The sequence below is a fragment of the Podarcis pityusensis genome, assembly GCF_964106645.2.
Source record: "Podarcis pityusensis genome assembly, chromosome: 7".
Classification (NCBI taxonomy): domain Eukaryota; kingdom Metazoa; phylum Chordata; class Lepidosauria; order Squamata; family Lacertidae; genus Podarcis; species Podarcis pityusensis.
Genome location: NC_138031.1, coordinates 29800216 through 29827939, shown reverse-complemented (window position 1 = coordinate 29827939; position 27724 = coordinate 29800216). Strand labels below are relative to the sequence as shown.

At 41.8% G+C, this 27724-nt stretch overlaps 2 protein-coding genes across 3 annotated transcripts; one reads left to right on the top strand and one right to left on the bottom strand.

Annotated features, from left to right (window-relative positions):
• Positions 1-285: 285 nt before the first annotated feature.
• On the bottom strand, positions 286-6977 carry ZFAND1 (zinc finger AN1-type containing 1). Its single transcript, XM_081013608.1, has 8 exons — positions 6807-6977; positions 5530-5572; positions 4542-4581; positions 3511-3638; positions 3326-3417; positions 2287-2408; positions 697-852; positions 286-586 (listed from the first exon to the last, which is right to left on the bottom strand). Exons 1-8 carry the CDS (start codon positions 6958-6960, stop codon positions 416-418), a joined length of 906 nt encoding a protein of 301 aa, XP_080869734.1. The 5' UTR covers positions 6961-6977; the 3' UTR covers positions 286-415.
• Positions 6978-8954: 1977 nt separating this feature from the next.
• Positions 8955-27378, top strand: CHMP4C (charged multivesicular body protein 4C). 2 transcript variants are annotated; one of them, XR_013988565.1, is made up of 6 exons: positions 8955-9526; positions 21164-21341; positions 22564-22672; positions 23763-23871; positions 24271-25471; positions 25701-27378. XR_013988565.1 is itself a non-coding variant. In XM_081013649.1 (5 exons), exons 1-5 carry the CDS (start codon positions 9331-9333, stop codon positions 24333-24335), a joined length of 657 nt encoding a protein of 218 aa, XP_080869775.1. In that variant the 5' UTR covers positions 8955-9330; the 3' UTR covers positions 24336-27378. The 2 variants fall into 2 exon arrangements, 1 of the variants encoding a protein (XP_080869775.1); XM_081013649.1 differs by having other exon boundaries at positions 24271-27378.
• Positions 27379-27724: the final 346 nt, after the last annotated feature.

Below are 27724 nucleotides of genomic sequence, written 5' to 3'. Positions count from 1 at the left end.
CAGCCAAAGGCGATTGTGTGGGGGAGGGTGTGTGTGTAGCTGTTTGTGGCACTGGTGTGAAAACTTGACTCTTATGACATTCTCTTTGCTTTTAGCGAGAATCTCGAGATCCGAATGTGCTGCCAGTGACATAACAGCTGTAATTAAAGGATTCCTTTGACAATCAACGATCATTTCAGTATTATAATTCGATTGGGGGTGGGGCTTGCACAAGCTCTACTTCTCCCATTGCCCTAAAATGCATCAACTGAGGAGCGTGCATTTATGAGTAATTCCTTGGACTACTTTGAAATGGACATAAATCAGAATTTATTAAATTTCTTCATGTAGGTGATAAAAATAACACATAATTAAACTATAAACAGACTCTGTCTTTTGTTAGGCCTGGCAATCACATGCAGAGTGTTTTTCACGACTACTCTATATATGAAGTTGCATTTTCTAGAAATTGGACTTCATTATCAAGATATTCCAAGATCACATTTCCACCATTATTTAGTGGGGATTCTCTGCTGCTTATCCAAGATGCTAGTGTCTGGTCCAAAGGCAAAGCTTCTCCAGATGCCGGGTGGCAGAGTCGTAATTTCTGAAAATCCAGAGAAAAGGGGGGGGGGGATACCCTGTTGTTATTTCGCAGCTCTCTAAGGAAATTAAAAATATTTGAACGATAAAAAATAGTTGCTGTAGTTGATTTACCTTAGCTGTGGTTTTGTTGTTCTCATTCTTAAGGTTTGCTAAGGTAGCGGCAAAATCTATCACTTTACCAATGCTCCAGTTACTACTAAAGAACATGGGTTTGCTTTTCTCCTTACTTTCTTTAGGTAAAAACACTTGGAAGTAGATTCTCTCTGTCTGCAATAGAAAATGGCATTGATGTGCCTTTAGAAAGGAACATACTCCTCAGAAAGGAACTCTACAAAGAATCAGGGCCAGGTAAACTAGAGAGAAAAGGTAAAAAAACAACAACATATCCTCCAATTGTAAAAAACAACATACACAGAATGTCCCCTCCCCAATGCCACTACCACCAGCTGTTCATGAGACAGGCAGGCAAAGAAAACATCAGGTCCCTACTCTTGCTCTAGCTGGGATGGTTTCATTTCATTTTTATTAGCTTTAAAAATGTGTTGTAGAAAGAGGGGGTTATTGGGATGTTTTTGTTTTTATTATGTATTTTCTGTTTTTTTATATTATGATTTTATGTTGTGAACCACCCTGAGATCTACAGGTATAGGGGTGGGTAAATAGGGATAATGCTTCTCTAAAACATGTGTTTTTTTCATTGTCCGATATGGAAAGACTTTTGGCAGAAGGTAACTAACCATCAACAGAACTGTACGGAACGACCTTACATTTACAGAGCAAAATATCCTCTTGAACCCAGCACATGGAACCTCACAAAAGGACAATACAAATGGACTCTCTGTGCCCTTACCATAGCAAAAAGACTGATACTAATGAATTGGAAAAATAAAAATGTGGCTCCCTTCTACAATTGGATCGAAGACTTACACAAACTTGCAACACATGAACAACTTGCATATAAACGGAGACTTGCCATGGACAAGTTCAATGATATTCGGAATCCATTCTTACAAATACTGTAATAGGTTAAGATCTGGTGAAGTACAATAACAAACTTGTAAAATATACAGTTTTGGGTCCCCACCCCCTTTTGTTTTCCCTTCTGCATGGGTTCTCTCTCTCTCTCTCTCTCTCTCTCTCTCTCTCTCTCTTTTTGTGTCTCACCATGTTGGTACATGTATGGTTATGTACCTTTTGAACTTTCAATAAAGACTGAAACTAAAAAAAAGGTAGGGGTGGAGCGGTTTGCAAATTTGATAAATAAAAATAAAATACAAATATTAGTTAAATATCATTGAGAATTTTGAGGACCTCAGTTGACAAGGATACAAATTCACTAAAACTATCCAGCAGCAATCTAGAATCTACTTACCTCACTCTCCCCACAATTCCAGGTGTTTCCATCCTATACCATATTTTACATTTGTACAGAGTTTAATATACAAAGCTGCTGCATGTACAGTCCCTGTGGGAAGAAGATTTTACTAAAGGGGCTTCATTGCTCTTTCCTTCAGGTCCTGCAGTTATTTAAATTGCTCTACAAGGACAGTGTAGTAGACAACACTCTCCTACACTTGCATTCCACTTTAGAAAACCCTGAACAAACACAATAGCAGAAGTACAGAGATCACTTTTACTTCACTAAATATGGGAGTAACTACAAATAGGTATGGTGTTTAGAGACAAATGAACGTGACTTACCTGCACCAAGGACTTATCCCCAGATGCATGCATTTTCAGTTTCATTAGGGCCACCTTTGCTGCTGTTTCGCTGTTCTTTGCTCCTCTGCCTCTTTTACTCACTGTGGCTTCTTTCTTAGAATCTGAGATTTATGCATGGACTCATTTTAGTAGCTATCACCAGTCCCTCTCATTTTGCTAAAAATGAAATATGCACCAGCATGAATGTTAAAGCTTCTTCAGAACGGGTGCACTGGAACAACGTGCAGCCTTCTCTTGTTTGAGTACATAGGATGGAACCTTTTCTCCGACCTCTGAGTACTATATGCTTGCCAGTAATCAACATGTGTCACTGAGAATGGGCCACACCAATATATAGAACTGAAGATGTTCAGGGGAGCTCAGATACGAAGGAACCAACTTGATCCCACAAGCCTGTCTCAGGGATGGTTTCACGCAATAAAAAAATTACTGCTCAATTACAGTTGAGAACTTGTGGGAATGAAAGTGGTTCCACTCCTTCATTATATCTTGCTAGCACAGAACGACTTATTCCTGCATAGGATTTCCACTTAACTCTCATAGGATGTAGACCCAGACATAGCTCAAGAACACAGAAAAACAGGACAAGTCAATTACTTTTAGGAATTGTAGCAAGGAGATGAAAGTAAGGCTGGGTCCTGCAACTTCCAGGACACAATATGAAATATGAAAAACTTAGCTGCTCTTATTCTCTTTCTGTATCAGAAACCTTATTAAGGGCACAATCCTATGGCCCCTGAAAAGACATCCTAGGGACCTCGGCTATGGAGAGGGAGGTCCGTGAGCAAAGGAAGCCTGCCCTAAGAAGTCTTACCACCGTGGGTGTAGAAACCTGTGCTGTCAGTGTTCCAATAGCAATAAAAGTAAAATGGGGCATTCCAGGGGTGCTTTATCTACTGGCTCCAATGCTACCCTGTTTCTTCAATATGTCCCCACACCAGGAAAGGAGGAGTCTACATACAGTCACATACATTCTGCAGCAGAAAACTGTATTTTTAGCAAGTCTTACTGTACCTACCTACAATATCTTTAACAAGCTGCTGGGTAACAGCCATGCGAGGTTTAGGGATTTCCAATTTTTCACATTCATGGTCCAGTTCATGGCGGTGACTGAAAACAATAGATGAAGAAACTCTCAGTAGTTAGTCTGCAAGCTAATGAAAAACGAGGAGTGAGGTTGCTTAGATTAATTGATTTGCTCACCGAAAGCAAAACTGCTTTCCACAGGAAGGGCACAACACAGGAACAAGTTCTTTTCCATCACAACCTTTATATGTGCACAAGAAAGATTTGTGGTGATCTGGTTTCACCTCCCCACTTTTTAGATTTGCCTAAGACAATTTCAAAGGAAATTCATGTTACTTACAAATACACATCCTGAATTCTATTGAAACATAACTGGGCATTTTCTCCATCATACATCACAGCTATTTAGTAGCTCTCTCTTAATAAAGAGAGAAGGTATTATGTTCTTAATATAAGACCACTTTTGCCAAATGCCAGGTGGAAAGAGACTGAGTAGAATAAAACATGTCCAGGAAGTTACTCCTAATAAACTAATAGAAGCCATTAATCTAAAATATGTAAGTGCTCATGCTCACTATATGCCTATGATTTATCAGTAACTTATAAGCAGGAAAAAGGACACCATAAAAGAATAACAGCAACTAAAAGCAACTAATTCACAAATTAAGGTAAATAATAAATACTCTCTAAGCAACCTAGGGGGAAAAGGCAGAGAATGCTCTGGTTTGCATGACATGCTAAGACATATTATGAGTCAAGGTGAACATGAGAGCTTGCAGACTCTGGAAGAGATCACAGTTGCTTTGTTCCAACACAGTTATTTTGGTGCTGCCCTGCACTTAGCTAAGCCATGTTTGCCTTAGCATGCCATCTGAACCCAGGTTTGCGGTTTAGCTGTTTTCAGATGAACCACAAGTTGTAACCAATGTTTGTCTTGTGCATTATGGCTTGTGGTTTATCTGGGAGAGCTAAACCATGAACTCTGGTTTGGATCATGTGCTAAGCCAATCCATTTACCTAAGTCTCAAGGTGATCTACAAGCATACAATTAAAACATAATTTGGCAAAAAGATCATATGAATTGCTGAACGAAAACTTACAAAGAATTGCTTGCAAAATTATTCAGAATGAGCTTAAGGGAACTTCACTGTTAATTAAAATATTCCAGAGGTGTTGAATGCTACAGATGATAAAAATTATCAACTTACCTCAGAACAACCATGAGCAGCTCGACTTCTGTGCTGAAGACTTAAAATTACAAATAAATAAAGACCAACATATCATTAGTTTGTGAATTAACAGGAGAACAAAAAAAGACTTGGCATATTTTTTCTGAAAAGTTATCTCAGCAAAACTAATCAAGAACGCTACAGCTTCATTTGAACAAAGCATATTTTTGCTCATTCCTCTCTTCTCTCTGTTTATTTGTTAGCTATGTTGTTTCGCAGCCCATCCATCCAAATGTCTGAATCAGGGATGGTGAACTTGTAGCCTTCCAGATATAACTAGATTATAACTTCTACCAGCCCTGACCAGAGGTCATTTTGGCTGGGCTGATGGAGCTGAGAATCTAACAGCATCTCAAGGGTGACAGGTTCTCCATCTCTGATTCAACTACAGATTTTAACTTCCTCAGGGTTGGGACTATTTCATATATATTACTGTTCTTTTGTTTCTTTTAAGTGCCACAATGGTGCTATACAAATAAGAAGAGCAGAGCAATCCTAAACAGACAGATATTCCAGAAGGCAGTTAAGTCAGTGCATCTTCATCCTAACTGCTCCTGGCCAGTGGATCAAGACCAGATTGTGGGTGACAGTGTAAGCTTTCATTTTCTGACCTTCCATTGTCTCCCATGGGGTGAATTTAGTTACACCTGCATTTTTTGATATGTTATACTGAGCTTTGTGGGCAGGACCAGTGAACAAAGTGAGTTAGGATGCAGTGCAACTTTGTCTATTCTTCTCACACCACTCCCATTCTCACCCTTGACATGCCCTTTGGGGCATTTACTCTGACATTGCTTTTGCTGTTTTGACTTAAGCCAGCAGGGCTATCCCTCAGCACCCATAAATAAATATGCCTGGGTCAAGTCATCTATGTCAGTTTAAAGTGCAGGGAAGGATATTCCTGCAGGGAGAGATTAGGATGTTGTATATCTGGGGAGTCAGGATTGTAGCATAAATTCTTTCTTACCAGAAGACTCCTGAGCAGCCATCACAGACAAAAGGGAGAAAATCTAAAATGAAAAAGATAACACTCAAATGAATTTTTGATATTTTTACTTTTCTGTTTAGGTTACTCGTGTTGTTTTAAACGCAAATCTTTATTGTATCTCACTTTCATTTGTAATTTTTGTCTGTGGGTATTTTGTAATATTTCATTTGATCTTTTAAGAGAGGTTGTAGAGAGCTGTTTTTGGAAATGTAAAGCATTGTAGAAGTGATTTAAATGAATTCATATATATATATATATATATATATATAACAGGTGCAATAATAAGACAGTGACAAAAATAAGACAGATAATCTCATATGTCAATCAACACCTGTGCTGAACCGAAGCTGAACTGTTCTGGAAGCTTTGCTGATGCCATCTTGGTAGTCATGATAACCCCAGCAATGAGCTCATATATGTTTACATTCGCTTGCTTTTATCTAAGCTAATTGGCTGCCTTTGCTGTTATCTTTATCTGTGGGCTTGGAGTGCTGGGCTCTGAGCCCAGAAAGGGGAGCTATCTGTAAGGTTTGGGTCAAGCGAAATGACACATGCTGCTTTGTGTATAAAGAATGTATAACTTTTGCTCGGGCGCGGACTAGCCATCTCCTTGCTGCGAAGTCCGTCCTGCATCTGCAAAGGCCAGAAGAACTGGCGGACTGATTTGCTGTAAGTCTCCAACTTCCTTTAATAAAGCACTAGGACTGGCCGTTCTTGATTAAAGGGTTTTATATTGAGTGCAAGCTACGTTTTGTGGTAAGACCATAAAATAAAACTTAAATAAAAGAGAACTACTCTCCTACACATATACACACACACTTGGCCTGGCAGACGTGAGCTCTAGCACATGCCCTTTTCTATCTAAGCAAATCGGCCACAGGATAAACACCTTTTTGCCTTCAGTGATAACCAGAGTCCTGGCTAAACACCACTGGCTACCAAGCAACAGTCCACGCCCACTTCTGGAAAGAGCCACGCCCCTTAATTTGGTTACTGTCCACTATCTCCTCCCCTTTGCCTTCCACACCCATAGAAGCAAAAAGCCGCAGAACAGTACATTAGGCTACACTTCCGGAAGGGCAGGCGCAGTAAGCCGCTCTACCCTCGAATCTCCATGGTGGTGCTTCTTCGTCCAATTCCAACTCGCCCCTCAGAGCTGAAACCTGAGACCCAGAAGTGGTACCATGAAGATGCACTTCCCCCTCCCCCGCCACGGAGAGTCCCATGGTCTGCCCTGCCGCTCAAGGGCTCCTTACCAAGCTGCCCGCAGTCCTCCACTTCACAGTGCTGTCCAATCTCCAATTCCGCCATGTTGCTGCACGGCGCATGCGCGCGGCGCCACCATGTTCCGGCGGCTCTAAAAGGGTAAAATCGGCTCCTCCTACCGAGCCGCGGCGTTCCAAATAACATTGGGCGTCATCTAAGGGGCGGAGCTTGAGAGATAGGTGGGCCGGGCTCTGCGTAGGTGCAGCGCCTACCCGCTGTCACGTGACGTCTGCCCCCTTTCTGATGTAGTGTTTTTTGTGTGTGTGCAGCCCATTTACTCCTATTTAAGTCTTGCCCGTTTCCATGGGACTTACTCATTGCAGCCGCAATTTTTTAAAACATTGTTTTATATTCTACTTTTTATTTTGTTTTAAAGTTCTTAAAAACTTCCAGAGACCTTAAAAAAAATCCAGAGACATACAAAAGTCATAAATAGAAATCCTAGAGCTTTCCCACTCACCTAGACAGTATAAATTACTACTGTATCACTTACCCAGGAGTAAACTTAATGGGCTTTACCTCTAAGTCTAGAGTTGCATTATTAGGCATTAAATCAGTTTAGTAGAGAGTAAGAGCCCAATTATGTCAGTGAGGGTTGCTTCCAGTTTAACTATAACTTAGAGTCTACCTTAAACCTCACTAGATGTGAGGGATTACTTCTGAGCAGGCATACTTTGCACTGTGCTGTCAATCATTGCAGGTACACGTGGTGACTCATGTGGGGTTCATGACATAACTGCTCTCATGACCACCATTGATCAGTGGGAATCTTCCTTGCCATTACAATTTAAAATGACACATTAATTGCCTAGGGATCTCTTTGGTTTTTGAATCTATACATGTAAAAATAAAAAAAATCCTTCCAGTAGCACCTTTAAGACCAACTAAGTTAGTTCTTGGTATGAGCTTTCGTGTGCAAGCACACTTCTTCAGGTCTGAAGAAGTGTGCTTGCACACGAAAGCTCATACCAAGAACTAACTTAGTTGGTCTTAAAGGTGCTACTGGAAGGATTTTTTTTATTTTGACTATGGCAGACCAACACGGCTACCTATCTGTAACTATACATGTAAAGCGAAGGATTAATCAAGGCACGCTGTTTGGTAGTCATGCCTATTGTAAGCTTTATGACTAAAGCAAGATGTCATGGCACGAATGCTTAGCTCCCCGTGTCTTGGTATCCTTAATATTGCTGGATATTTACGTTTATTTTCAGTTTTTTTAAACATAGCGCTGGATTCATTGTACCCCCTCAATGAAGCAAGAATCGCGTAAACTAGGTGTTCCATATAAAGCAATATTAAACCATCCTGCTGGATTTCCACCTTGGGTTCCCGAATCCAGATCCTCCCTAATGCAACAATTTGGGGGTTGGGTGGGGTCAAACCCTAAAAATCCGTAAAATGCGAGTAACGTTGACCAGCCTCGATTCTGATGGACGGCAGCCCATGAAAGCTTATCATAGAATCATAGAGTTGGGAGGAACCCTGAGGATCATCTAGTCCAACCCCTTGCAGTGCAGGAATATGCAGTTGTCCCATATGGGGATTGAACCTACAACCTTGTCATTATCAGCACCACACTCTAACCAGCTATCCAGGCTAATAATAATAGTCTTACAGTATTTGCATTTAGGTACCACGAGGGTCTTAAGGTTTCCCAAATTTTCAACCCTGCTCTGATATAATAATACAGTCATACCTCATGTTACATCCGCTTCATGTTACGTTCTTTCAGGTTACATCCCGCCGCGACCTGAAAGTACCGGAAAGGGTTACTTCTGGGTTTCGCCACTCACGCATGCGCAAAAGTGCTAAATCGCGCGTCGCGCATGCGCACAAACACCAAATCATGCCGCGCACCTGTGCATACGGCGCTTCAGGTTGCGCTCTTTTCATGTTGCAAATGGGCCTCCATAACGGATCCCGTTCGCAACCAGAGGTACCACGAAGAAGAAGAAGAAGAAGTTGTTATTTATACCCCGCCCATCTGGTTGGGTTTCCCCAGCCACTCTGGGCGGCTTCCAACAAAAGATTAAAAATACATTAAAACATCAGTCATTAAAAACCTTCCCGAAACAGGGCTGCCTTCAGATGTCTTCTAAACGTCAGATAGTTTATTTCTTTGACACCTGATAAAGCCCCAAACGAATCAGTGCTCAACCCAGGAATGTAGGGAAGGAATGAGAACGAGGGCGCTGGCGAGCATGTGCAGAGTGCAGCGGCTGTCCCACGGCTTGGCTGGTTCTTCCTGCTGGGGCTCCCGTTTGAGAAGAGCCTCTCCGCTGGCGCCGCACGTTCCCCAGGTGGCAACACCTGTCGCAGGTACGTGTGGGTCACGTGGCTCGGCCGTCGGCCTCGGGAGCCGCCGCAACAGCAGCCACTTCCTTCCCCTCCTGGCGCTTCTCTGGCACGTCTCTGGGCTTGTTTTCTAGGGAAGAGCTCTAGGGAGTTGGGGGCGTCGAGGAGGCGCGATCGTATCCCTGGCAAAGGCGGCTGGTCCTCGGCGGGGCGAAGATGAGCAAGATCCACAAGTTTTTCAAGGGCGGAGGAGGCGCCAAGGGGAAAGGCAAAGGGGGCCCGAGCCCGCAGGAAGCTTTAGCCCGGCTGCGGGAGACCGAGGAGATGCTGACCAAGAAGCAGGAGTATCTGGAGGCGAGGATCCAAAAGGAGCTGGCGCTGGCCAAGAAACACGGCACCCGAGACAAGCGAGGTGAGCTTTGGACCGGGTCAGGCCTTAAAAGGCACGATTTCAGGGTCAAGTTGGTCAAACTTTGTGGGGGAGGCGCTTTTAGGAAGCGGTGCCTCTGAACATGTGCAGAGCGCAAACGCTTTCGCGTCGGACTACCCGCTGCTTTCGCCCCAAAAATTGTCGCTTTGGCGGTTGCGGTTCTCTCGCTTCCCACCCTTTAGGAATGTAATTGTCGATTCTGTTGTGTGTGGAGTGGAGAGACCGAAGAAGGCAGGTGTGTCATAAAGTGTATTGCACCAGAGGCAGTTTCAGCTGGGTTACTGGAATGTATAGCATTCTTTAAAGGAACCTTCCTCAACCTGGTTCCCTCTTGAAGTTCTGGACTACACGTCTTGTCATTCCTGACCATTTCTATGCTGCCTGGATCCGATGGGAGTTGTCGTCCAAAACAGCTCTCTAAATTAGTATGTGCTAAATAATTTCGCACTTGTATCTGTCTTTTACATTTTTCTGTTTATGTTGATCTATGCTGCTGCTACTGCGTATTACTTGGTTTTTGGAATGTTGCAATTTAAATCTTTGTTTTATTTTGTTTTTGTAAGCGGTCTTGGAGAGGAGTTGTTTTGCCTTGAAAGGTGGGGTATGCATCTTAGTAACTAAATAGTGCATTGGGTTTTGACTCAGAAGGCATAATTGGCTGTTGCTCCCTGTGATTGTATCCAGTACAAGCTCCTTCCCATTCTTCTTTGCAATCATACCACGTGACAACTGAGTGCAGGATGTACACACATATTATTTCCTATACGAAAGTGATGTCCTTTCCTGTTGCCAAGCTAGGATGCTTGCTCCCTAGAAATTCTACCTATGCTGCTCTCACACCCATTTCCTAGATAGAGAACCCATTTCCACATTAATGACCCCCCAAACTGTGTCTATATGATGCTATCTTTGTATACAGCCTCTTATTTCCCAATCACACTGCATCACAATGTGAACTTTATACCCACTAGAAAGTTTGTTACTTTGATCTTTGTTAGTTTAATAAGTAAATATACAACAAGAATAATCATTAAAATTAGTTTTCAGAAGTCCGCAGGAGCAGATTGTTTTAAAGATACTTTTGTATCAAAAAAATGATACCTTGCAATATGTATTACAGTGGTACCTCAGGTTACAGGCGCTTCAGGTTACATACGCTTCAGGTTACAGACTCTGCTAACCCAGAAATAGTGCTTCAGGTTAAGAACTTTGCTTCAGGATGAGAACAGAAATCGTGCTCTGGCGGCGCGGCAGCAGCAGGAGGCCCCATTAGCTAAAGTGGTGCTTCAGGTTAAGAACAGTTTCAGGTTAAGCACAGACCTTCGGAACGAATTAAGTACTTAACCTGAGGTACCATTGTATAAGGGACCACACCACTTCTAGATTTTGGGTTGTTAGTCCTGTATTTGGGCTGTATTCCTGAACACACTTGCCAGAGAGTAAATTTCATTATATGTAGCAGGACTTCCTTCTGAGTAAATATCCTTTGAGTTGCGCATCACCCTATACAAATGGGCTGAAGGCTAAGATTGCAGTGGCTCTAGAGCTCATTTGTGACTATCATATATAATTGTTTTAAGTTTCTAAAATATTCCATCACTATGAGTAGTTCTAGATGTACGAAATATTGCAGATTAGTGACTTTTTTATTGTATCTACCGTAATTGTACGGTATTGTGCAGCTAGGATTTTTTTTTTAGTTGCTGCATAAACTGTTACAAAAATAAACGGAAGATGATTGTGTGGTCTGTGCTGAAGTATATTCTTAGATTTGTTGTTGGTCTTCATTGTTTGGCTAGAATCTAAGTTAGAATTAGAACTGTACACAGTAATTTCAGTGTTTCGTTTGCCTGCATCTGTAGACCCATCCTAGCTAGCCAATAAAAATAGCTGGATGAAGTCATGTAGGTGTGTTTGAGAGTTATATAACAGTACTTTGGAAGAATGGCTTTCTGGTTTGTGAGAGTGCTCCCCTTTCAACCTTCAGTATAAAGGGAACTTGGGCAGGCCACTACATATTGTAGTTTCTTTGGAATTAACCTCATTGTGTGGGGTTTCACTTCTGAATAAGCATTGCTACATCAGAAACTGGCATGAGGCAATCCAAACATCTGTTGTCATAGAATCATAGAATCGTAGAATTGGAAGGTACCACAAGGATTGTCTAGTCCAACCTCTTGCAATGCAGGAATCTTTTGCCCAATGTGGAGTTAGAGGTCAACAGTGGCAGGAGGGAGGGAGAGGATGAGGATGAAGGGCAGTTGCAAAGCTGCCACCCACGTCAGCGAATGCAATCTCTTGCACAGATAGGCTGATCTTCCAAGCTAACCACAAAAGCTATGTGCTTCCATTGGTTATGGTTACCTGGGTGAAACAGTTAGCCTGTAGATGTTTGTGGCTGGTGAATTCTATCGGGAAGCCTTGATTCTCAAATATCTCTTTTGACCACAGTCTTACAATGCAATCCTATACACTTCTACTCAAAACTATGAGTACAATGGGTAAATGGGTATAGTACTGCAACATCAATGAAATGAGAGCAGCTTGTGGTGGTGCAATAGTCTGGTGACAATAGAATTGTTTGAAGACCATGTTGTGGGCATGCTTGGTAGATCATGGTATAATTGCAAAGGAAAGGCAAGGGCAGTTGAATGGATTTAGACAGCATACAAGCAACACTGAAAACCTAAGATTTATTCTTGATTATGTAAAAGAAAAGTAACAATAACAATCGCCCAATACGCTGCCTTATCTTGACCAAGAGTGCTTTAATTTAGACTGATATCAAAGCAATGTTTGACTGTACCGTTGTTTTGTGAAACAAGAATATAAAAACGCAGAGATTTCACAAAGGTTTTTAGCTAGGAAGTGGGTCAAGGAAATCTACCCTGATGTGTGAGCTGTAGATAAGAAAACTTTCGTTTTACTTACAGAAAGGGAGCCAGGGAACAAAGGCAAAGTTGGCACCTGCAGTTTTGTTGTTGGAACAGCCTTTAAAGTTATGCAGACATAGTTGTCTTCCAGAACTCAATAATATATAAACACTGGTTTTTCTACAGCTTTCCACATAATCTATCAAACCTTGGCCCATTAGGCTTTGTGTGATGCTTCCACAAGCACAATATGCTTCCATGTGTAATAGAAAGAGGAACATGGGGATAATAATTTTGTGATGAGAAACTGCTTAAAAACACATTGCAGATTAAAAAAAACCTTTGAGTTGAAATGTTAACTATAGGGCTGGGGTGGGAAACCTAGGACCACATTTCCTTCTGAGAAACCTTTATGGGAGCCAAATGTCAACAGAGGGCAGGGCCAGAGGCAAAAGTGGGGCAGAGCAGCGACTGTGAATTTTACCTTTGTACAATAGGCTAGGTTCCACACACACACCCTCTCCCTCCCTATCCTCAAAAGTTGCAGAACCATAAATAACTCTGAGAAAACAGACTACTTCCTCTAGGCTCCACTGTCTCATGGAGAACTTCAGAGGCTTAAAGGGCCTGGGCCTGGAGGCGGCCATTCCTCCTCCATTCCCTAGCCTCCCTACTGATGTCCTCCTTGTGTCTCTGGGAAGCTTGTGCAGAGTGGTGGAGCAGCTGGGTACATTTGCCTCATGCCGTGGAAGGCTAAGCTGTTTGGGGGCCCCAGCCAGGGGCCTGCCGGACTTACGCTGTCATGCCAAGAACAAGACTCTGGCCCTGGACCTCAGACAAGCTCTGCACAAGGCTAGTTGCTGGACTGGTGTAATGGGAGGCATCTGGTTCCTCTGGGAAGGCACCCATCAGGGTCCAGGATTTGGGCCTGCTAATTCCTCTGGGGATTTCTATCTGCCACCCTCAATTACAGAGTTCCCTGGATCTCCAGCAGTTAGCTCAGAGCTCTGAATGTGATCTGGCTTCTTAGCTGATGCCTCTGCAGCCTCCAGCTCTGTGTCTTGATTGTTGTTGGATTCAGGGATTGTGGCAATCATGGAGACATTTGTTTGTTTGTTTACTGCTCTTCATCCATAGACCTCAGGGTGGTTAACAACATTAAAATATAAGGTAAAAACACAAGATACATAAGAACAACAAAACTGCCACAAACCAATAACCCCCCTCTCCCCATTCCCATTCCTCCTTCCCTCTGCAGTCCCTGCTTGTCCTCAGCTGCAGAGGCTTCTCAAGTGCTCAAGGGGATTTTTGTACAAGCAGAAATCAATTGCACAAGCAATTCAGCACAAGTGGTCCTCACCCTTTGAATATAATTGCATTGTGTAAATCTTTTGTAAGCCACTTGAATAGCCTCTTGAGGCTACAAAGCCCAAACTTGCATACCCTTTTGAGGCTATTTACTAAATAAATAAAGTAATCCAGAAAAATAAATTTTCATAGAGTGGCACAGGCTTAGAAGGATTGTTGTCACTAATTATATCAACCTATATGCGGTAGATGTCCATGACAACCAGATCATAGAATCATGGAATTGTAGAGTTGCATGGGATCCCGAGGGTCAACTAGTCCAACCTCATGCAATGCAGGAACCTCAACTAAAGCATCCATGACAGATGGCCATCCAATCTCTGCTTAACAACCTCCAAGGCAAGGAAGGAGAGTCTACCACCTCTCATGGGAGTCCGTTCCACTGCCGAACATCTCTTACTATCAAAAAAGGTCTTTCTGTTGTTTAAGTTCGAATCTCCTTTCTTGTTACTTGAATCCATTGGTTTGGGTCCTAGCTTCCAGAGCAGGAGAAAACAAGCTTGCCCCATCTTCCATGTGACAGCCCTTTAGATATTTGAAGTCCTTTAGGTTATTAGAAAATAATCACATTTGCAATGGGGATATTTTCCAACAATTTATTTTTCATTCCACCAAATATTATTAGTTGATATTTGCTCAGAAAATGTAGCAACACTCTTGTCTGGAAGATGCATAGCAAGTTGTTGGTAAAGTTGAAATACGTGATTAAAAGAACAAGCCTAGGGGGGCTGGTAATAGATAATTAAAATGTATGTACTGCTGGTGGTGTTTTGCATGTCTCATGATGGTGATCCACATTCCATGTGTTTGACTTAGCTGTCTTGACTGTTGTTACTTGAGGTTGGGCAATGCAAGAGTCAGGCAATGATGCAAATGTTTCATGTTACTGTAGAACAAGCCTAGCAACATGTTATTAAGAACACCATAGCGAGGCTGACGTGCACCCATAAATATCCCAAATACCGCTTTGTTCCAGTCTTCTAGGAAGTCGCTTTGTAAGCTTCATTTGCAAACTACAAAATATAAAAAGAGGCAATAGCTTACGAATTTCTTATTATAAAATGCACAATTGGTTCTCCCCAAGATTTGATGCATTGGTGCACAAGAACCACATTCGATTTGAAGCAGGAGATCCATCATCAGGATTTGCTGTAGTCTGTAAAAGTCAAATTAGCAGCCCACTGGTGGAGAGGGGGACTTAAGAGTGAGACCATCATGGTCCTGGGGGAAGGGAATTAAGCCTTTCTTCTTGATTGGTTTCCTGATTAAAATGCTGCTTCATTTGTTTTGTCAGGCAAAACACTGAAGTATTGAATGGGTAACTGGATTTTTTGTTGTTACTTTGGAAGGGTGAGATTTTAGCAGGGAAAATGATACGAAGAGAAGAGTTTGACTCCATTCCTCTAACACCATAGTCCTGCTGCAGTCCTTACCTCCCTGCCCACTGCCTGTCTTGCTCTGGACCAGAAATTCAATTTGGTTGTCGTTTAAGAGTGAACCTGTCGAATCCACGCTTTCTGAAACAATGTGCAAAACCAAAGGCAACAATCCTTCAAAATTCACACTTTCCTGAATTTTACAGTGCAGTTTCTCCAGACAAGTAATGCGTATGTAAATGTGCGTATTAGGGGAAAGTTTATCTAAAAAGCATATACAGTCGTACCTCAGCTCCTGAACGCCTTGGGAGTTGAACGTTTAGGCTCCCGAATGATCGAAAACTGGAAGTGAGTGTTCCAATTTTTGAACATTCTTTTGGAAGCTAAACGTCCAACGGGGCTTCCGCAGCTTCTGATTGGCTGCAGGAGCTTCCTGCAGCCAATCAGGAGCCACGTTTTTGGAAGTTGAACGTTTTGGAAGTCGAACGGACTTCTGGAACGGATTCTTTTTTATTTCCGAGGTATGACTGTATTCGTGAAAATACCATTACATTAGCAAAAATACTTTACAAAAATGTGTAAAAAAATTGCAAACTGATGTGGAAATGTGAAGAATTGAACTTAAGACTGGACAACTGAGAAACAATAATGGACAGATTCAGCCACTGAGAGAATTGTTTTGTAACTTCCAGAGAGTTTTATAAGAAAAAAGCACCTTCTTCAGAACAGGAGTGGCTCAGATCTGCTCCTGCTATTCTTGCAACACAATAGGTTACCCTGTGTAATAACTTCAGCTGGGAAACTTTGTGTGAATTTCTAATCTCATGCCAAGAGAAAACAGGGCTTAGTTCCTTAGAGTTGTCCTTAAACCACAACTCAGAGCCATAATCAGTTCTCCCTTAGTATGAATGTCTTTAAGCCATTAATCAACTCCAGAACTGATCCAGCGGCAGTCCACATGAGGTGTACAAAGTCGGCACCTCCTAGTCCTGACACATGAGTTAAGAGCCCTAAGGATAAATATTTGTCAAATGGGGTGCAATGGAGCTGATCTACTTCTTTTAAGTGTAAATATTGAGTTTATTGGAACTGTGGTAAAGGAAGCTCTGTGAGATTTGCTTAAAAACATATTATCTTTATAGAGGGTGGAAACCTTCTCATTTCATTGGTTAACTTTCTCCCCTAAGTTTATACTGAACATGCTAGCATTGCTTCATTTTGTCTCATATGAGATGGGCTGTATCAGAAGTAGACATAGGAAGCTGCCTTACATTGGGTCAGACACTTAGTCCACCCAACTCAGTATTGTCTGCACTGACTGGCAGCTGCTCTCTAAGATTTCAGGCAAAGGGTCTTTCCCTGCCCTGCTTGGAGATGCTGGAGACTGAACCAGATGCAAAGCACATGCTCTAACACCAAGTTATCAGTTTTTCCTTCACTCATAAGTAGCCCTTGCCAACATGTAAGTGTAAACTGAATTGACAGACTATTTTTACCTGTTACTTGAAAGAAAGAAAGAAAGAAAGAAAGAAAGAAAGAAAGAAAGAAAGAAAGAAAGAAAAGGAATGTGGTCTAAGCATGTTGATATTTTGTGGGAGGGGGTATTGTTTTTGTTTGTTACTATGTCATGTATTTTTGTGTTTTTATGTTGTTGTTTTTTATTTTAACATAACTTTATTGAAATTCATAAATAACATACATAATAGACACACTCTTAATTTGACAAAAATGAAAACAACCATGTACTAATACTCTTCTTTGGATTCACAAAAATTAAACTTAGTTTAAATTTATACAATATCTTTTTTTCCTATCTTTTTACTGTGTTTTTATGTTGTAAATGGACCTGTGATCGTCAGATGAGAAGGGTGTTAATAGAAATTTAAACACCTCAGGTTACAAACTCCGCTAACCCGGAAGTAGTACCTCGGGTTAAGAACTTTGCCCCAGGATGGGAACAGAAATTGTGCAGTGGCGGTGTGGCGGCACTGGGAGGCCCCATTAGCTAAAGTGGTACCTCAGGTTAAGAACGGTTTCAGGTTAAGAATGGACCTCCAGAACGAATTAAGTTCGTAACCAGAGGTACCACTGTATTAAATGTATTAAAGTAAATCCCAACAAATCATGAGTAGAGCCCTATTCATGTGAAATAACTTTTTCTTTCTGTAGTTGCTTTTGTTCTTTCCCTTCTCCACACAAATAAACCCCCTCATTCCTGCTCCAGTAGATTGGGGAACCTCTGGTGTGTGTGTGTGTGTGTGTGTGTGTGTGTGTGTGTGCGCTGTAGCTAGTAAAAAATTGACAAATAGCTGCTGGGGAACAGACCTCTCTGGAATCCTGCCTGTTGTTACGCCATGGCCATTGAGTTTTGTGGAAATAATTGTGGTTTAATGATTGGTGGATAATTCATTGCATTTCCATTTGCTTCTACATTTTAGTTTGAAGGGTACAGTTTTGTGTCTGCAACTGTAGCCTCTGCCTTACTAGACGGTATGCTTGCTGTATTTTCTTTCTCTAAAGGAAGTTTTTCCTTTATTTTTTGAATACAACTGTTGTACCAAATGAATACTTCTGTAATTAGAGAAGTATCCAATATCAAACTCTACCCTTGATATTTCTCTTACTACTGCAATTTTGAAATTGTCACTCTTTAAAATCGCAGCACTCTTAAAGAAAAAATAAACAACTAAATATAAATCTATATAGTCTTGCGACCTGTGATGTTATGTTTATTTCCTCAGATTACTCTCTCTTTCTTCTCTGGCTTTCTTCTGTTTCTGAAATCTTTGGAGTGGGAACCTTCTTTTTCCGGTCTTTCAGAATATCTTGTCTGTGAAGTAAGTTACTCTCCAATATTGTGAAACCATCAGGTTAGGTTATATTGACTGTACAGTAAACAACAAATGTGCATTTGCCAATTAATAAATAAATGGTTATACTGATAAGCAAAGCCAGATTCCTGAGCCTGTCTTATCCACTGTTGTGAAGCAGACAGACAGAGGCTCGGACTCTGACTTTCCAGAGTGTTGGTTGGTCTTTCACACCTCTGCAATTGGCAGTCCTATGTCTACTTTTTATTTTCATTTCTGAAACTGCACATATATTTCTGACTGGATGGGGCCATACAGTCTTTAGAAGGCTGAGAAGAAATTTTTTTTGGTATAACAGCATAATGGTTTCATATACCGGTATTTATCTGTATACAATTCAGGGTCAAGCTGAAGGGAGCGGCCTCTGTTTTAGGATGTTTTGGATTTCGAATTTCATGAGTTTTTAAAACGCCTGTGGAGGCAGGAATGAGGAACCTATAGCTGCCCAGTCCTTGTTGGACTCCAACTGCTATCCGGCTCAGCCGGCATGGCTGTTGGTCAAGAATGAAGAGAGTTGTAATCTGGAGGGCCACAGGTTCCCCACTGGCTTAAGGAGATTCGTATGATCCAAAGACATATATCTATGACTATATGTTTTTATTTCGATAAATCTACCCATTTGTAGGGGGGTGCGGGTGGCGCTGTGGGTTAAACCACAGAGTCTAGGACTTGCTGATCAGAAGGTCGGTGGTTCAAATCCCTGTGACGGGGTGAACTCCTGTTGCCCGGTCCCTGCTCCTGCCAATCTAGCAGTTCGAAAGCACGTCAAAGTGCAAGTAGATAAATAGGTACTGCTGTGGCGAAGGTAAACAGCGTTTCCGTGCGCTGCTCTGGTTTGCCAGATGCGGCTTAGTCATGCTGGCAACATGACCCGGAAGCTGTACGCCGGCTCTCTCTGCCAATAAAGCGGGATGAGCGCCGCAACTCCAGAGTTGGCCACAACTGGACCTAATGGTCAGGGCTCCCTTTACCTTTACCCATTTGTAAAAATGACTGTACATATGATAAAGCTAAAGGGAATGGATTCTGTCTTCCTAAAAATCCGTATAATAAAGGCACTAGTTGTTCAGATTCTTATGGAGTTTCCTAGCATGAACTCATTCCATGCTGCAGTTGTTGGACTGGTTGAACTGGGTCGTTCTTGAAGCATGGAATCCTCTTATTTTGGCCACAGTGAACCAAAGAAATCCCAGTTCTGTTTATGCACGCCTGCTGCTCAACAACTTCGTTTGGGTTGAATGCAGCAGTTATTTTTCTCCCCCACCACTGACTTCACATTCCAGTGAAATCTCTAAGCATTTCATTGTCATTAGATCCCATTAAGGAAATGAATTAAGGCTGATCTTTTTCCTCACCAGCCTCCTTCACAAATACAGCAGCAGAGCTGTATTATTCTGTGAGACACTCCCAGTTTCCTGAGTGGCACTAAGTTCAAAGTACAATACTGCTCAGAGTTTCACTTTGTTTCAGAGAACAGATCAGTGGAGACGCAGGGTGTTCTAAAATCAGTGCTTTTTTTCTGGGGTTACTCAGACCCTAAACATTTTGTGAATCTTTCTACTTTTGTCCATTTACTGTGTTTATTTTCCCCAATTTAAACTATAAAATGGTGATTTTCTTGAGTCAAAATGAGAGTACCCCTAAACATTTTTAAAGAAAAAAAGCAGTCTAAAATATTTGCTCCCCCTCCCCCACCAGGTTTTTTTGGTTTTTTTTAGGCTGTAGCCTCTTTCAGTCTCCCTGCTGATTTTCCAAATGTGTAATTTTGCAGATAATAAATTGGGGGCAGCAGGGCTGGGACCAATTTTAAAGATTTTCTAATTAGTTTTATTCCCTGGAATTATTTTGATCACACTTCCATGGATTTGTCCTGACAAGTTCCATTCTGAAAGCAATGTTAGAAATACAGAATTTGCAACATCTGTGGCAGATTCTGGTTAAAGCAGATTCCGGGCACACCGTCCTAGTGTTCATACAATGACTTAATAGGGCTACTGATACCTAGCTTTGCCAAAGCTGATGAACCAATTCCTACCACTCTGCTTGTGTTTTGATGTGGGTGTTGCATCCTTCATAAAAGGATGGGCCATTTAGGGCAGGGGACCTTTTCCAAGAAATACAGTGGAAGGAACTGCATGATCTCTGGAATCCTTAAATTGTGCCCTTTTGTAGAGACCCTAATACCTGATCTAAGTAAAGCTTTGGGGCGGAAACATTCACAAAGCAGAAAAGAAAACAAATAGCCAAAATTCACAAGTCTTGCATTCATCCACTTTTCCCAACTGAACACCATTTATTTCTACCCTCCTCCTCCTCCGCTTTGTAACAAATTTCTATTGAGAGAGATTTCGAGATGTAAATGCCAGAAAGCCCTACTGGTAATGTGGAGTTAGTTGTTTGTTTCTCTGGAACAGGGGTCAGCAAACTTTTTCAGCAGGGGGCCGGTCCACTGTCCCTCAGACCTTGGGGGGGGGGGCGCGGACTATATTTTGAAGAAAAAAAATGAATGCATTCCTATGCCCCACAAATAACCCAGAGATGCGTTTTAAATAAAAGGACACATTCTACTCATGTAAAAACACGCTGATTCCCAGACTGTCTGCGGGCTAGACTGAGAAGGCGATTGGGCCGGATCCAGCCCCTGGGCCTTAGTTTGCCTACCCATGCTCTGGAATGTGCCTCTGCAGTAGAGGAGAAAGTATCCCAAGTGTGTGCTTTTTGTATCTTATCTCTGAAATATCAACATCTTGCTTTTATCTTGACAATATTTTATCCCTTAGAATATTGTTGCCTCATTTTCCTCATATAGATTGTGTTGCCTCTTGAAAGCTATGGAGGGACCCTGGGTTTTTTTTGTGTGTGGCCTGATGGATTCCTAAGCCTCTTCCTTTCTTTATTTTTATCTGCTACTCTGCCTTATTTGGTGTGAAGCAGCACCATTTGCACTGCATTAGGACAGGGGTGGGGAACCTGTGGCCTCCCACACATTGCTGGACTCCAGCTCCCATCAGTCCCAGCTAGTGGTCAGGGTATGCTGGGAGTTGCAGTCCAGCTGCCTCTGGAGGACCACAGGTTTCCCGCAGCTGCATCACGAAAAGCTCTCCTGCCAACCTCTCCTTGTTACACCAACAGCTGCACTGCAGGCACTGAAGAGGAAAAAGAGATACGAGAAACAGTTGACCCAAATTGATGGGACCCTTTCCACCATTGAATTCCAACGCGAAGCCCTCGAAAATTCCTACACTAACACGGAAGTGTTCAAGAACATGGGCTATGCAGCCCAAGCGATGAAAAAGGTGCATGAAAACATGTAAGTGGAAAACACACTGTCAGCTGTCCATTGGAAATGCCCTTCAATGTTAAGGTTACCATTGGGTTTGTTTTGGTTTGTGCTGTTGTTTTCGTTAGATCCTCAGATGTGGCAAGATTTTATGGGTAGACATTAGGGGCTGAGTGTGGTATTTTTGGCTCCTGTGGTGTTTTTGCAGGCCCCGTGGCAGTCCAGATTAACATGATTAGCTGCTCCCTGTAGACTGTGCTGCGCTGAGATTCTGGTGTGCAAAGCATGTGCTGAACTGATGAGCTGCAAGGGTGTCCTTCCTTTCCATTTTAGGTTATGGCCAATTTCTTTGTGTGTGGGGAGGGATGACTCTAAAACAAAACAAGCGAGCAAGTTCATGTTCTGGTGGTATTATACTACTACAGTGTAATGTATGTGGGGCTGCCTTTGGAAACTGCCTTTGGAAACTACAGCGGCGAGGATACTAAGTGGTCATTGCAAACACACCTCAGTTGTGCTTAAAAAGCTCCGGTAGCTACCATCTGTTTCAGACCACACTTCAGAGTGCTGGTGCTTAGCCCTACATGGCTTGGGATATGGATTCTAGAAGGAACCTCTTCCCTCGCATCAACCTGCCTGTGTTCTGAAATTGGTCATGGTGACTAGGGGTGAGGGTCCAAAGTTGTGGCAGCCCTTATGGCATTTTCTCACCAGGGAGGCTTGCCTTACGCCTAAGCTGGAAGGCTGGGTCCACAGTGTCCCTTTCGCTAATTAAAGGGACTGAGAATCTGTGCCGTCTTTGATGCTGAACAGGATGGCTCTCCAGCAACTCAGAAGAGGTTTTTGTGTGTGGAGGTGGTGAGGGAAACAGGCTCTGCAGGGGAAAAGAGTAAAGGCAAAAATCATCTTGCCCCTTCCTCCATAGTGAATAGAACTCTGATGTGCCAAGTCTGACTCCAACCCAAAGTCTCTTAGGCACCAGCTGAACCTGCTATTTTCCTGGGCTTTTTAACATCTATTGCCGCATTGCAGGGGGTTGGTCTACATGATCCTCAGAGTCCCTTTCAACTCCACAGTTCTATAATTCTGTAGATGTTCTGCTTGTTTTTTTATTGCTTCTCTTTATTCTGCTGTTTTTTGGTGCTTCATGATACTTCTGTGGTTTTTGTCTGTTTTCTGTCCCACCCTGGTAACTTTATAAAATGTTCACGCGTGGCATACAGGTTTATTAAATCAACGTTTGTCTCCTCAGGGACTTGGACAAAATTGACGACATGATGCAGGATATCACTGAACAGCAAGATATAGCTCAGGAAATCACAGAAGCTCTTACCAGAAAAGTTGGTGATGACTTTGATGAGGTTGGTAATGAAATTAAGGACATAAACTAGATGCAGACTAAATATCACTGCTTAATTTTATGCTCGATAAAAACTTGTCAGGCTGGTTGCCAAGCACTTAACACCTGTCTTTAAGTGCACTTCAGTTCTCAGTTGACTGAGGAGATAACAGTTTAAATGGTGAGAAATTGGACTCAGTACATCCCTGAAGAAAATTTTCAGAACTATATGCGAGACATGTTAATGCACACACCCAGCGAAGTTTAATGGTCTTTCAATCATAGAATTGTAGTGTTGGAAAGGGACCCTGAGAAGCATCTAGTCCATTCCCTGCAATGCAGGAATCTCAACTAAAGCAAAGCCTCTACTACAAAAAGGCTCTGTATGTACATATGGGTGTGGTGCATTGATTTGTAATTGATTGTAGAGTCCTGAAGATAAGTCTATGGTCAAAAATAATACTATAATACTAGTCCATTTCCCACATACAGTGGAACCTTGGTTCTTGAACACCTTGGTACTCAAACATTTCGGCTCCCAAACACCGAAAACCCGGAAGTAAGTGTTCCGGTTTTCAAACGTTTTTTGGAAGCCAAATGTCTGATGCGGTTGTCGGCTATTGTTTCTGGGGCGCCTGCACCGATCGGAAGCTGCTCCTTGGTTTTTGAACGTTTTGGAAGTTGAACGGACTTCCAGAATGAATTACGTTTGAGAACCAAGGCACCACTGTATATCAGCTGACATATGGGGCCATAAATCATGCTTCCTGCTTGGATCAATTGCACGAGCAGCCAATCCAGTTGCATCTCCACCTGCCCCACACCTGCTATCACATATGACATCAGGTGTGCAGCAGGTGGACGAGATATGGAGACAGTGGCCTTATGAGCCAAATAATGATGATTGACAGACCAGATTTGGCCCCTGGCTCAGAGTTTTCCAGTTTAATAAAGCTTCCCTGCTTGATTGCCTGGAGCAGATACTTCCTTGCTACTGGCAACTAGGTGAGTGGCTGTTTACATGGCTGCCATTATTAGTCTCTAGAGATAGTGGACCCTGTTTCTCAAAACATAACCTTCCATTATTTATTTGTTTTTTAAAAAACTTTCAGGATGAGCTGTTGGCAGAACTGGAAGAACTGGAGCAAGAAGAACTCAATAGTAAAATGGCAAATGTTCGACTACCAAGTGTACCAGCTACGCCGCTGCCTTCCCATCCTGGTAAACTCCCCCCCCCCCCTTATGTTAAGCTGTCTGTTGATGATCTATGATATAGAATGATGCAGGTGAAATAAATTTTAGTATATATATCCTGAAACTGTCAAGATTTCTGATTGGATGAGCGGGAAGAATCAAGACAGAATACACTAAGTGAAGAACAGGGTTTTTTTTAGCACTGAGGTTCAAGACCCAAGACCTGGGTCTTACCTGGCACTCTGTGAGCAGTTCTAGTGTGTACCTTCTATTGACATCCTCCATGATGATGAGTCTTGTATTTCAAGTGATATAATTAGAATTTGGATCGGGTGCATGATGGCATGGCCAAGACTTCCCACTGAGTCATCATGTTTGTACCTTGTTTTTATATTCTAACAGTTCTTGCACATCTCTTTGTTACAGCATCTTCAAGGAAGAAGGTGGAAGATGAAGATGATATGCAGCAGCTTGCGGCATGGGCTTCTTAACAGCAATCTACAGGGTTACGGGAAACGCCATGGAAGAAGTTTATGGAACAGTGTTTTGTTTTATACAGAGCATGGCTGTGTTTGATACAGTCCGGCATTGGTCCCTGGTGGGATTTTATGTCTGTATGTATGTGTATATGTACACATGTATGTATATGTGTGTGTGTGTGTGTCTGTATTTTTAAGAGAGCCAGGATTACTTAAGACCTGTACTTGAAGTGTGCCTTCTTCTTCAGATGCACCCTCATATGAAATTTTTTTTCATACAGAAGAAATCTGATTTTTTTTTTATATTACCGGTGAAAATTGACTGGGGTAGTCTATTACTACTACACAGTATTATCCTTTGACTCTCAAAGCTCTGTGTATAGGTACAGGCATGCATGCTTATTACCTGAATTAATTGGTTCTGTTCCATAGAAACTTTCAAAGTTGAGAGCCGATAAATGCAGCTCTCCCAGGCTGTTGCTTTTCCTCTTTCGTACGTACTGACTTTTGCTTGTACAGGTTGCAAACCCTGTTTGCTGCAGAGGATGGTATGAACAGGCATGTTTCTAATATAGAGCAACATCCTCTGTAGAGTTTCAAACAAGTTTGGAGTTGTTGGAATATGTGGTCCATTTGGTCCCACTAGGTAGAGATGAAGGAGAAATTTGATTTCGTTTGCATTTTAATGCACACCTCCCCAAACAACACACAAGCCGAAATGCACTTATCCTTCAATATTTGCACTTTTCTGAATTTTGCAATGCAGTTTTCCAACCAAAAGGTGTAATAAATGTGTCTGTTAAGAGAGTTTGCATTAAAATGTGTTACATTAGGAGAAATTGCCTTCACAAATATGTATAACAGAAGAACCTCACAAACTGATTTGGAACTATGATGAACCTATCTTAAAATCTGACAAACCAACAACTGAGAGACACCAAAATTGGCAGATTCATCTACCCCTACAGGGTGTTGTGAAAATATTTGTCTAAGTCCTGCCAGAGTTTTGTGCTGTTGGATTTCTTTGCTTTCTATGGGAGTTTCCTTCCATGTAGCTACTTGTTCACTCGGGGTCCTATATGGAAGAGTCAAAGACTGATGTGGCACCTTAAAGACTAGGACACTATCTTTGTCAAGCGTATACAGTGGTACCTCGAGTTACATACGCTTCAGGTTACAGACTCCGCTAACCCAGAAATAGTACCTTGGGTTAAGCACTTTGCTTCAGGATGAGAACAGAAATCGTGCTCCAGCGGCGTGGCGGCGGCAGGGAGGCCCCATTAGCTAAAGTGGTGCTTCAAGTTAAGAACCGTTTCAGGTTAAGAACACACCTCCAGAACAAATTAAGTACTTAACCCGAGGTACCACTGTATATAGAAAGACAACTTGGGTCTTGTATAGGCACATAACACATGAAGAGCTCTGCAGTCTAAAATGCTGAATACAGTTTGGCTTGCTATAAGTGGCTAAATTCCACCGAGTTTTTGTGTGTTTGATTGCTAAAATGGAGTTAATTTTAGCCAACAAAGGTAGCTGAGTGGAGCATGTTTGATGGGGGGGGGGGCAGGCGGGCTGAGAAATCAGTTTATAATGGGTGTTTGGTTTTGTGACCAGCCAACTTAAAACTGATTTTATCAAACCGTTTTAACATGGAGGTTGCAGTCCACCAAATCAGACTTAATGTGGAGAATAGTGGGCAGAGAATAGCCGAGAATCTTCTGTTCCCCCTCTTCCCACTTAGCTTTCTTTTAACACTGAACCTTTCATATTGCCATGCCTATTATCAAATGGGGAATCTTAATAGGTTTTTAAGGTTGTGGCTTTTGAAATGTCCTCCTTACACTCATTCAGTTTCTTTCTTTTTTCCTTTTTGCCTGAATGAAACACTTTATAATAGAATAATTTATATAACTTGAAGTATCAAATTTCAAACAGGGTCATTTTTTTTTACCTGGGAGAAACAGAACTGGGTTTCAGATGATTGGATAATGAAGGTGCAAATAAATATATTGTCTGAAAATATTTGTGTTTGACTTGGCAATTGTTTTTCCTATCTTGCTGTAAAGCAGGGGTGGGAAACCTTTGGCCCCTTCAAATAATAATAATAATAATAATAATAATAATAATAATAATATTTATACCCCACCCATCTGGCTGGGTTTCCCCAGTCACTCTGGGCGGCTTCCAGCAAAATATTAAAATACAACAATTCATCAAATATTAAAAGCTTTTCTAAACAGGGCTGCCTTCAGATGTCTTCTAAAAGTCAGATAATTGTTTATTTCTTTGACATCTGATGGGAGGGTGCCTCTCAGTCCCAACCAGCTTGGCCAATGGTAACACAAATTATTTTTAAAGGATGCGATATTGATCTGGCTTAATACTCTTATGCTTTGGTTCATCATTACTGGGGATGAGTTATACATATTTTCTTCACCCTGATGACTGATGCTTAATCATGTAATACCCTGGAAAATGTGATACTCATACCCAACGTCAAGTAATAATTCTTTCATGGATCAGGAGGTAGGTGGATCTCTGGGTGATTTGCAACAGATTTGGCAAAGATTTCTGGTTTTAAGTTGTTCAATAGTAGCAAATTTGACTGCTTAAGTGAAAGCAGCTTGGATAAGAATTGTGAGCCGAGGTCTATTCTGGTACAGTACTCAAAACAAATCCCTGTGCTCAGCAGCAGCTCAGAGCCACTGTAAATTATTGTAAACATGTATTTTTAGTATCTGGCTCTAGGTGGTGGATGTCCAGGTTCAAAGACAAGCAGATTGTGTAGTTCAAAAACCTGCTTCCTCTGCTGTAAATGATCCTTTGGCTCTTTGTATTTGTGTGTGTGTGTGTGTGTGTGTGTGTGTGTGTGTGTATAGAGAGAGAGAGGGGGCTGCATTCAGGAGAGCCTAAAAAAGCTTTTGTGTGTACAACTGTTTGAATCATGACCAGCATCCACTATGACAAGTATATTTATAAAGATTTTGGATAATAGAAAGCATGAGCTGTTGAAATCCTTCGATAAAATGATTTTAAAAATTATTGCAAGTTAAAATGTTATTGGTGCAAATTATTTTTCTGCAGTTTATATATAGAGTCATTGCACATTTTGGCATGTTCTCTCTCTGTCTCCAATTTCTTCTTTATTTTTATTTTTTTAAAAAAACAACAACCCCAAAACTAGCTAAAAGTTGCTTGGTAATGTTGTTTCTCCTGATAGGTGCAAAGCAAGCAAGCTGAGGCTGAAGTCTTATTAACTAGGAATTGCATCATAGTGGATCAGGTGTTGCTTTTCTTTAGGTAGAGTCAAAGTATACAGTCCTACTTGGGTGTAAACTCAGTGGGACTTTCTTCTAAGTATAGATGCATTAGATACATGCGGTCTACATAACTGCTGGACA

Coding starts and splice junctions, on each gene's coding strand:
- ZFAND1 (XM_081013608.1), bottom strand. CDS start 6,960: ATGTTATTTGGAACGCCGCGGCTCGGTAGGAGGAGCCGATTTTACCCT. Junction 3,418..3,510: donor GGAAAGCAGTTTTGCTTTCG/GTGAGCAAATCA, acceptor TATTGTTTTCAG/TCACCGCCATGAACTGGACC. Junction 587..696: donor ACAACAAAACCACAGCTAAG/GTAAATCAACTA, acceptor CTGGATTTTCAG/AAATTACGACTCTGCCACCC.
- CHMP4C (XM_081013649.1), top strand. CDS start 9,331: ATGAGCAAGATCCACAAGTTTTTCAAGGGCGGAGGAGGCGCCAAGGGG. Junction 9,527..21,163: donor CGGCACCCGAGACAAGCGAG/GTGAGCTTTGGA, acceptor TTACACCAACAG/CTGCACTGCAGGCACTGAAG. Junction 22,673..23,762: donor TTGGTGATGACTTTGATGAG/GTTGGTAATGAA, acceptor AAAAACTTTCAG/GATGAGCTGTTGGCAGAACT.